The 11,678-nt window shown below is 36.3% G+C and overlaps 1 protein-coding gene across 1 annotated transcript in view; it reads right to left on the bottom strand.

The window, feature by feature from the left end:
* The window catches only part of Sp3 (Sp3 transcription factor), a 63,800-nt gene that overhangs the window by 36,109 nt on the left and 16,013 nt on the right, over positions 1–11,678 (bottom strand). Inside the window, exons 3-4 of the mRNA XM_033756364.1 lie at positions 11,171–11,238; positions 2,324–3,683 (exon numbers count right to left, since the gene is read on the bottom strand). Of these exons, the coding sequence (XP_033612255.1) occupies positions 2,324–3,683; positions 11,171–11,238 (1,428 nt within the window). The remainder of the gene's footprint in view (positions 1–2,323; positions 3,684–11,170; positions 11,239–11,678) is intronic.

Raw genomic sequence — 11,678 nt, 5'->3', positions numbered from 1 at the left:
ATATATGGCACTTAAGGGCCAATATTTAGTATAAATAACCATTTTTATTAGTTCATATAGATCATTCTCTGATAAAACTCAATTTTGCTGCAAGTATATGATCATGAATACAGAAACTAATAGTACATTTGAAGTTTAAGGCACCATTTGTGAAAATGTGAACACAATGGCATAAGCAACTCCTTAGCATTCCTATGAAAAAGACTAACATGAAGAACTTCTGAAAGGGTCTCAGGGATCCACTGGTCACACTGAGCACTGCTGCTCTAAACCCAGCTTCAGAAGACTCAAATATAATTAAAAGGATTTTCAAATACAGATCTAAGAATTCAGGACAATTTCAATTTTCTAAGCATAAATCAAACATCTCCCTGAAGGAAGTAAAAAAGATAAATCAAATAGATGGTGGGAGTTACTGCAACCAATCAATTTAATTCAAATGCCCCTAATGAGTTGGGAATCACTGATCTAGCAGAAGGCTTTACTATGTAGTTGAATCTCTACAGAGATCCAACTACAAAGTAGAAGAGTTACAGTAATAAAATTCAGATTGTAGTACACAACAAAACAATAATACTTTGACATACAGTGTAACGTTAACAGAGTAACAATGATACTATCTTTTTAATATTTTAATTCTAGCTTAATACTCAAGGAGTAGATTTAAGAGACTTCTACTACCCACACTTATCAATAGCTATCTCTAGCACACCTAAGTTTTGGGTTTTTTTGTTGTTGTTGTTGGTTTTTGCTTTTTTTAATGGGGATCGAACTCAGGTCCTTGGCACTTGCAAAGCAGGTGGTGGCACCACAGAGCTAAATCCCCACCCTGGCTTGGATTTTTTGAGATGGGCTCTCACTACATAGTTCAGACTGGCTTGAACAACTCAGGCTGGCCTCCAACTTGCAGTGTTCCCCTTGCCTCAGCCTCTTGAGTGCTAGGATTACAGGTGTGTGCCACCACATCCAGTTTAACACATCTAAATTTAATGCCCACTATCACAGAACCAAAGAATATTAATATTTCTAGCCCAACTAAGTTTACCTTCCCACTGACTTAAACCCCCAGTAGTATACAGCTTGAACCACCTGTCCCATCAGGTGGCTTTGACACTGGTGGTACAAAGGGACCTAATCACTTTTATGGATCTTTTTACTAATAAAAATAAAATATCTATAAATGGACCAAATCTAGTTATTTGACTGAATACAATTACTGCCTAAATACAAATATCAATACTATTCATACCAATTTAAAGTTATAATAATCAACAAATTTATTTCATTAAATTGTATTTGTGAATAGTTTATCAGTAATTCTCTAAACTTTAAGATGGAAATCTTACAAGTACCCCACTGCTAGTATATATAATATGCATTTACTATTGCTGTACCACAAATTACCTACATTCCAATTTTTATGCCATTTTAATGTTTTCCTTAAAGAAATGTAATATGACATCTGGTCTGCTAAATCAATGCCTTTCTTTCCATTACTGTAACCAAAAACTCTGTGAGAAGTGGTACAAGCCATCCAATGGGAAAGTTATGCATGTATCACCAGTGGTTCAAGCCAAAGGGAACAATCGAATTCAAATCAGAGCCATCTAGCGACAAGACATACAAATATAGCCCTGTCATGAATGTGGTGATGCCCACAAAAATAAATCCAAAGAATTTTTAGTCTAGAAGGTACCCTAAGTATAGTTACCTACTCCAACACCTCATTTCACAGAATGAGGAAACTGAGTTTGTGGGAGAAAAATATCTGACCAAAATCACATATCTAGGGCTGGGGATTTAGCTTTGTGGTTCCGCCACCTGCCTTGCAAGCGCAAGGTCCCAAGTTCAATCCCTGGTACCAAATCAATCAATCAATCAATCAATCACATCTAGCTAGTACATGAGACAGCTACCTAAGTACTCTTCATTCCCAATGCCATATATTCACTGTGCCAACCTCATTACTCAACCAAATATTCAGCCCAAATCATAAGGCCAACCATGACACATACTTCCTGCCAAATAAATATTCTGTAATGCTTGACAATACCAATCCAATGTCAAAACAAGCATTAAACTGTTGTAAGGAATTATCATGAATGCAACTGGACTAATAGAAAACTGAGTCCTTGACTTCAAAAACTACAAACTTTCAAAAATAGAACAATCTGAAAGATACTTTAACATCTACTTTCACATATAAATATAGGAATATGTATTACCTTTAATGAGAGACTGATACTGATAAACACTAGGTTAAAAACATTTTTTTCCCATAGATTATTAGTGCACTTTTTATAGCATATCATTTAAGACTCACCTGCAGGACTGTCAGCATTCTCTCCTGGATGTAGCTGTATACCAGTAGAATCTATAGAGTTTACAGTAACTGTCTGTAGATTTGGCAACTGACCAGTGCTTAGACTAACTGGAGTTGAAGTCAAGGTTCCACCTGCAGCAACTTGACCAAGCGTGAGTGTCTGAACAGGCGTCAAAGTTATTTGTTGGGCAGCAGTGTTCTGTATTTGCAAATTCTGCAAGTTCTGGACCCCTTGTACTTGAAACGTTTGCCAAGTTATCTGTCCAGAAGGGGTCACTGTCTGTGCCTGAATTAAAAAGGTTCCAGGATTCAGCTGCAACTGAAGATTTTGCAAAGCCTGTTGTGATATATTTTGACCACTAGCTTGCACACCATGGATTGTCTGTGGTGTAATACCTTGCACAATTTGGGCTTGACTGGTTGGCTGCTGCGACTCTTGAAGTTGTAGATGTTGTACAACAGGCTGTGCTGTAGAAACCTGAATATTCTGAGCCTGTGTCTCTTCAGAAACAGGCGACTGGATATAATTTCCCTGAAGATCTGAAGAATGAACTTGCCCACTAGAAGTAGTCAAGCTATTTGTGTTCTGTTGTAGTATACCTGTACTATCTATTGTAACAGGCAACTGTGATGACGAGGATGTTGGCACAAATAAATCTGTATCAGTATTACTTTCATTAATATCAGGAGAAACCCTCTCACCAGTCCTTTCGGAATTGTCTGAACTATCCATAGCTTGTCCTGTGTTTATCAAATGTCCATCGGCATTAATGCCTGCAGTCATTGTCTGAGAACTGCCCGAAAGTCCCAAAGAATCTAGATCGACACTATTGATTGGTACAAAGGTAATATTTCCTGGCAGACCAAGAGGCACATTAGCAACTACCTGGGTTTGGCCAGGAAAAGATGAACCACCAATTGCAACTCCCTGAACCTGGACCTGACCAGTCTGTGGCATGAGATTCTGGATATTAGCAGGAGGTGTTCCAGAGGCAAGTAAGGTTTGATTAGAGCCAGGAATAATGTGAATTTGACTGCTTTCTTGATTTAAACCCCCATTATCTGAAGAGCCTGTAAAACCAATCTGAACCTGCTGACCATCTGTTGACTGAATTTGTGGTATTACTTGATATTGAACATTGGACACTGTACCATTTGATGAATCTGATCCTGGAGCAACTGAAAATATTTGTTGATTCTGCAAATTCTGAAGGGGAAGGACATACTGCCCACTTGAAGTAGCGGCACTTGGAATCTGTACTAGATTACCAGCTTCATCTTTTATAGTTGTAGGTGTGGCTGACAAAACCTCCCATCGGTTTGGTGCTCCTCCTAACTGTGCAGAAGCCAAATCACCTGTCTGGATGAAAAAACAAAAATGCTGTGATATACTTACGTTATGTTTAAACCAATATTCAAATCTCTAAACTAGTATAAATTCTACATGAAAATGGAGGTCATCTTAATAACACAGTGAATTCTTAATTATCTCTTCTAGTTTTGTTATTCATTGCAAAGACAGCCCATCCTATTTAAATGCAGAGAGGGGAAATATTAACCAGAACATTCTATTCTAGAATGTTTCTTATTTTACTTTTCTTTTTTCTTTCTTTCTTTTTTTTTTTTTTTTGGTTGGGGGGCACCAGAGTCTCTTTATGCCCAGGCTGATCTTAAATATGTGATCTTGTGATCTTCCTACCTTAAGACTCCTGAGTAGCTAGGTATACAGATATGGGCCACTAAGCCTGGATATCTGAATTAATCTTGTTTCCTCAATTATAACGTTGTACTATGTTTTTAGAGGTAAAACTAGCTAGAAGGGATTAACATTACTTCAACTTAACATTACCTAACTAGAGAGTTAAAAGGTATACAATTCACTAAAAATATATGACTAAATCAGATACACTATATTTATGAAAAAACACAGGTGCAGTTATCAAGTCATTTGAGTTGGATATATATAAACTTTAAACAATTAGAACTACTCTTTCATAATGCACATTAATATACCCTAGAATAAACTCATAGCAACAGCTATTCCATTAGCAAGCCACCGTTACCTTCCTAAGAACTGGGAGATCTTTAAAAAGTTTAATGAGGAAAAGGCATTGCCCTTAGACCACTTAGTAAAGCAACCTTGTATGAAAAGTTTTTTGACAATCTTGAAAGCTGGGAGATATATACTGTGGTTTTAACCTCCAGACTAAAAAGAATTATCAGGCATGAATGTTTTATATTCTGTACACCGCTAGAATCTCAGGTTTTGTCCCAAAAGTTTACAGATTAAGCAAGATTGGAAAATTCCAATGTAGGAAAACAAAGCAATAATTTCCTACACACCAATGTCACATGGTAGTTTCTTTTAAAGGGATTAATAACACTAATTTTTTTTTAAAAATGTATATACATACATACACACACACACATATGGGGGAGAGGAGAAAAGGTCTTGCTATATAGTCCAGACTGCCCTTGAACTCACAATGTAACACTGATTTGTCTCAAACCTGTGATTCTCCTGCCTCAGCCTCCAGAGTATGCTGGAATTACAGGCATGTCCCACCACACTGGCATAATACACAACAGTTAAACTTCTCTTCTATATGCAAAGTACTATAATAAAGCTTATGAGTATATCATGTATCCTTAAAACAATTTTATTGTTAAAGTTATTATCCTTATTTCACAGATGAGAAAACTGAGAAACAAAGTCACACAGTTATCAAATGGCCAAGACAGGATTTAAAACTAGGAAAAGCCTAACTTTAGAACCCAAACCCTTAAGTACTATGTCATACTTGCCCTCCACTAAAGATCAGGAGTAAAGACACTGGGAATAAGACCCCTATATAATTTACTCACTACCAAAAAAACAAAGCCATTCTTATCTCACATCTAGATCTGTGATTTTCTGTTAACGCCATGTCACTAAACAATGAGAGCATAAAAGTATGATATACCTAGCCAAGGACTGTCAACATAGGACACACGACTATTTCAAGGAATCTTCAAATCCTCTAAATCAATCTATTAACTTTTGAGAAAACAGTCTGGAATGGAAGGGAGATCATCTAGTTTCATCGTATTCTTAGAGTCTGTGACCATAAACAAAGATTAGGACAAAAACTGTTCATCTAACTTAAATCATTCCATAAAATTTAATGCAAATATTAATCCAAAACATCTTAAATTTAAGGAAAGTGTAATTTTCATGTAGTTGGAAAGTGCACATTTCAAAGGATGAACTAAGATTTAATGACTCAATTCAGACATTTGAACATATCCTCCAAGATGAAATAAGCATACTAAATACAATCCCTACCTTCAAATGATTCACACTCTGTCCCAGCAAACATACACATACATGGGCATATATGGGCCATATAACCAAACAGTAGGTGAGAACTATAAAACTAGAAAAACTTCATATAAAAGGAATATGAAATAGTAATAAAATAAAGCAGAACATTTCACTGTTGTCAGTTAGTAATAGAAGCATTAATAAAACTATAGAAATAACACAATTATACACAAAAGAAACCCTAAAAAACAAAATGCAGTTTGGAGTTCGATTCAGATAAGGCTTATATTTATAGGTGAAAGTAATGGAGAATACGACTACACAGTTTTATAAAGGCCTCTAAATGGCCTCACAGACCTTACTAAGTTGTTTGGACTTTACCCTGCAGATAGCAAAAAAGCTATAAAAGGCTTATAAGCAAGTACATGGTGCAATCACATCTGTATTTTATAAAGATAAAACTAAGGCCCAGGAAAGGAAACAAAGCATGCCGGAAGAGACAAGGGAGAAAAACCTGGACCCAGTACAAATCTCTATGCTTAAACTTAAAACTGCAATCATTTAAATACAAGCACTTAAATAAAACTTATTAATCTTAAGTTTTAAAACGAAGCATCAGAGAGCCAGGGATGTAGGTCAGTGGTGCCAAGCCTTCCTGGCAAGTGCGAGGCCCTGAGTCTGATCCCGAGTACTGGAGGAAAAAATAAATAAATAAAGGATCAGACATAACAGTCATGTCCTCACTCTTCAATTTGGAATGGACACTACATGTTTGTCACCTTTCTTTTCATTACCATAACAATTTACTTTTCACTTTAGTCTTTTGGACATCTTAAGTAAAAAGAATACATTTACAGTCTGTAATCCCAGCACTTGGGAGGCTGAGGCAGGAGGACTGCTGTGAATTGGAAGCTAGCCTGAACTACACTGCAAGACTGTCTCAAAAAAAAATAATAATTTTTTTTTCAATCTTTATCTTGTGTTGGGGGGTGAGAAGCAGGTACTAGGGATCTAGGGATTGAACACAGGATCTTTCAAACTGAGCTACATCTCCACACCGCCCCACATCTTTAGAGACAGGATCTTTCTGTATCTGACCTTGAACTCCCTAAGTAGCCCAGGCTAGTCTCAAACTTGCAGCGATCCTGTTTTAGCCTCCAAAATGCTAGGATTACAGGCATACACCACGCCTGGTTTCCCTTTATTTTTTTGAGGCAGAGTTTCCTGAAGTCATTAAAATGGCTGGATTCAAACTTGTAATCCTCCTGCCTCAGCCTGCCAGAACTAGGATTACAGGTGTGTGCCACCATACCTGGCCAATCTTCTCTTCTTTCTGTGATGTTGAAGATCAGGCCTCACACTTTAGGCAAGTGCTCTACTACTCAGCTAAAGGTTACCATTCAGCTGGATAATCAACTTAAAACTTTTTCTAGCCAGCATTAAATCTGCACCTTTTGTAAAAGAATATTGTAGCTCATGCATAAATTAACTTTACAATACTGGAATTCTGTCCCTTTTCCTTTCTTTAAAAAAAAGTCAAACTTATGTCACCTACAGTATGTTTTTTTACAAACAGTAATAATGGCTGTGAACAGCTTTCTGGTCAAGAAATTCCCTAAAATAAATACAACTAATTCAAATAACAAGTCTAAGTAAATATTGAGCAAGTCACTGTCCTTCCAGAGATAAATAAAAATAACTGTGGTAGCCATTTTCCCAAGTAATAAGGGTCATTATCTCAGTTACTTTTCTCCCGTTGGTGAGATACCTGACACCCAAAGTTAAAGGGAAAAAGGTTTATTTAGTTCAGTTTGTAGAAGTTTCAGTTCATAATCAGCTGGCTCCAAGGCTAGGTGGCACAGCAGACAGGCATTGTAGAGGAGAAACAGTACATCATGGGCAAGAGGTAGCAAACAAGCAAGAGACAAGACTCCACTCTTCCTGTCCTTTATATTGTATCCAGGCTACCAGGATTTAGGTGGTGCGAGACCAATCAGTGGACTGATTTAGTAATCACCCATCCTTAATCCTAGCATCCTTAATCCTGGCATTGCACCATGAATCGATCACACACACTCCAGATTCGGCCACTTCTGAAAAAGCCCCTCCTGTCTGCATGAGGCTTTGAAGGTATATATCTAGGCACAAACCATAATAGCCATTAAATGAGGAAAAATATATCTAAATCTAAAACAAAATTATAACTTTCCCAACTACTGTGAATAAACCTAATGTGAAAAGCATACATAAAAAACACAGATGAACCTCAAAGATGAAGGGGTAAGCATCGATAGCTTGCAGCAAAAACAGGCAAGACATCTTATGTAAAAAATTTGCACCTTAAAAAAAAAATCTGCTAATTTGTTTTTAATGAAATAGAATGGAAAACACAAGCCCAAATCAGACTTTTAATACTCTAAACTCTTAATAGTTCTAGTCCTAGCTAGAACTATGGAATCGTGTGATTTAGAATAAGACCAGATTTCCTGTTAATGCAAAAAATAATTACCTTTCAGGGAGGGACAAAAAAAAAAAATCAGTCAAATTTTATAAACTATAAAGCACCATGCAATTCAACAGTATCATTATAATCACTAAGACTATAACAGACTTCAAAAACATCCATAGATGACTAGAACAATTCTAGCACAAACTTCAATGTGTAATTTATTGAATGGATAAAGGTATTTTACTTTAAAACCATTGCAAAGAAAATGTTAGAAATGGATCAATAAAACTGACTTTGAGGCATTACAGCCTTCTTTAAAAGAAAAAACTTAAGAACAATTTTAAACCTATTTCCATAATTCAACAGATAAACCCCAAGTATTTCAAAACTATAAAGTCTTCTAAGCCCATTCATTGGCAAAATGTTAATCATCACACTACTGAAAAAGAGAAGTATACTAAAGTGATGTTAAAATCATTTGGAAATGTTACAGAAACAAAGGAGGAGACATAAAAACACAACCCAATCAAGTAGTAGTATTGCTTTAGGTGCAAGATAACACTACACAAGCTTACAAACTAAAAGAAAATCCACCAGTGTTTTTCTCACCAACTCTAGTATACTTTGTTGGACAATTAACAAACAAAACATCTAACATAAAAGCTGGTATTATTCTAAAAAGTTGTACCCCAAGATAAAAAGGATCACGAACTATAAGCCCTGGGGAGCTGGTACCAGTGGGTGGCACCAGCAAGTGATGCTGCTATAGTAATTCATTGCAAGGGCATACTTCAGGGCAACTGGCCATAAAAATGCAGGAGGTGGGGCTGAGAGAAAAGAGAGTGAATCTTCTTAGATAATACTGTGGAAAAGGAAAAAGAAAAAAATCCACCACTTATTGCACTTTGGAAGGATAATGAACTTGGTCCCCACAAGTGGCTGGCTTTATGAAAGCCAGAAAACAACCAAAGAAAAGAATTTAACTGAAAACAAGAACAAATGTGAAGAAGCTAAAGTGTAATAAACAAGAATAATTCTTAAGCAAACACTGTACTCAAGGTTCATAAAATCTTCAAGGAACATTAATAGAACTCGTCTTCAATTAATGAGCTATGACACTATAGATTTTATTTCAATACCAGAAAAATAACCTTTCCTTGAAGTAAGTCATTACTCATTTTTTTAGTTCACTAACATTTATGTGGTAAACTAATGAACACTATAATATAAGGCAAAGACCAGGCAACGACCTCCATAATATTCACCTGTTCACTACAGCACAAATAACCCACAAGTTCACACAAATGCAATCTAAACAAATTAATACTGGGACAGTATCTTCTAATTCCTAGTTTATTACTAAAAAGTTAATCATACAACTTTTTGTAATAAAATACAAAGAAGCCTTGCTATAAAACCATCTTTGGAAGTAAACTATGTTGCACCTTGGTTTTACAAGGTCCCTTTAATCTTGAAATACCAAGCTAAACTGGCATAAAGTTCAACTGTATATGCATATTTACCCTAGTTTAAACACAACACTTTATACAATGTCTACTGTACACTAGATCCAAGAGCAGAAAATGGACATTAGTGGGAAAACTAGCAAAATCCCAGTATGTCTACAGTTATTTTACTTAATAATATAGCTATGTTAATCTCCTAGGTTTCACTAATACACTACAGCTATGTTACATTAAGGGTAGCTGGATGAAGGGCAGAAGATAATTTTCAGTTCTGCATCTTCAACTTTCCTATAAATCTGATTCCATAATTTTTTTTAAAACACAAGTGCAAAAAGGCTCTATAGGCCTCTCATGATTCCCAATAATTTGAGTAACTAAGATTATCTAAGCCCATTTTTATATGGAAAAAAAAAGCTCATGAACTCATCTAAATTAATTTCTCTTCCATTTTCTGATGTATTTTGTTACTGCTAAAGCTAAAATACACAAGGTAGTCTTGCCAACTTTATTCAGCGTGAAAAATTTTATGCACAGGTGCCAAACATACAAAAAAAACCCTCTATTGGGGGGGGGTTTCCTTAAAAAAACTATATATTTTATTAAGACTGCCATATTACATACAAAAAAACCTCTATTGGGGGGGGGTTTCCTTAAAAAAACTATATATTTTATTAAGACTGCCATATTACGAGGTATCTGACTGATAAATCTCTGACCTCTCAGACTGATTCCAGTTCATGTTCACCTGGCGGGAAATGTGTCGTCAGTAGTGATTTGCTAATTCAGAGAGGGCTCTAAAGAAACATGTAAACAACCCTACAACAGTACAAGGCCACAGTTGGCCAAATTGCAGACAGCACTCTAATCCTCGGTTTGGGACTATCACATTTTTACTCTAACTTCCTTCTTCACTTCTCCCCTCCCCCACATGTAAACTGATACCCAAACCTTGTAAATTCAAGTTTTTGTTCTACTTGAAATATAAAAAAGCATGAGAAATATTTTTCAATTTTACTCCTGCAGTGGTTTATTATAATAAATATCCAATTTGTTTTAGGACCTTGGGATTGGAGGGATATAGTTTAACAATGCACCTCACAAACATAATTCTATGCCTTTACACCTTAACCTGCTTACAAACGCAGACATTAAAACTATTCACATCCCCCACAGTATAAAGTGAAGCACCAAAATTACAAACATACCAAGAATTAACCATTAGCTTAACTTTTATTCCTACACATACTATGTATTCGCTATACCAAACAAAACTTTTTGGTCACTGTGACTATTCAAAATATCACTGCACTAAACCAATTCCTATAAGCCCTCTCAAAAAACTTAGATCTAAGAATAATTTCAATTATTTTAATAGGTGAACACATCTACATATTAAAGCATCAATGATCAAAACAAGTGTAATGCCTAACTAACCGCCAACAATCTGTTCCTAATTTTTTATTAAGCCTCCATAACTCAATGGCAGCACCCCTCAGGCATTAAACACTTTCAAAAGAATCCCTCCACATCCTATCAGACTAGCAGCCATACTACATGAAAAGTTTCTCAAACCAAATTCAACTGTAAGTATGATATGTCATAGCAAGCATCTAAACAAAATTCCTTACCTGTATTTTTGTAACATATTCATATTCAACTTCAATGGTTAAGTACTTAATTCTAATCTCAACGGTCACTAATGAAACGTTTCATTTACCCTACGTTATGGAAAAACTAGTGCAAATGTCTGCAAAAAAGTAAAATCCAACAATTATGAACTTAAAGCTCTCAAGAATGTTGATTCCGGCCCACAAAATTACTACACCAAGAGCAAACCCTTAGTTTGTATTTAGGATCAACAAGATCTATTAACTTCCTGCAGATTCAAATATGTTAAAAACTAAAGCCACTGCCTCTGCAGTCGATCCTATCTATGGCCGATAGGCTGTGCTTAAAAATGCAGCGTTCAGCGGAGGGAGTTTCGGCAGGATCGGAACTGCTCAAACATCCATTTTGGAGCCCTGCACCCCCACCCGCTCAGACTTCATTTTGTGGAGCTTTGCGGAGCGCGGGGCCGCGGTGACAATTCCGAGAAAGCCCGGGCCGGCTGGGGCTCCACGCGGGGACGCGGGGACG

This window comes from Fukomys damarensis, unplaced genomic scaffold (genome assembly GCF_012274545.1).
Source record: "Fukomys damarensis isolate Sample0158 unplaced genomic scaffold, DMR_v1.0_HiC HiC_scaffold_26, whole genome shotgun sequence".
NCBI lineage: Eukaryota > Metazoa > Chordata > Mammalia > Rodentia > Bathyergidae > Fukomys > Fukomys damarensis.
The sequence above is the reverse complement of the archived record's forward strand: the minus strand, read 5'-3'. Positions and strand labels throughout refer to the sequence as shown.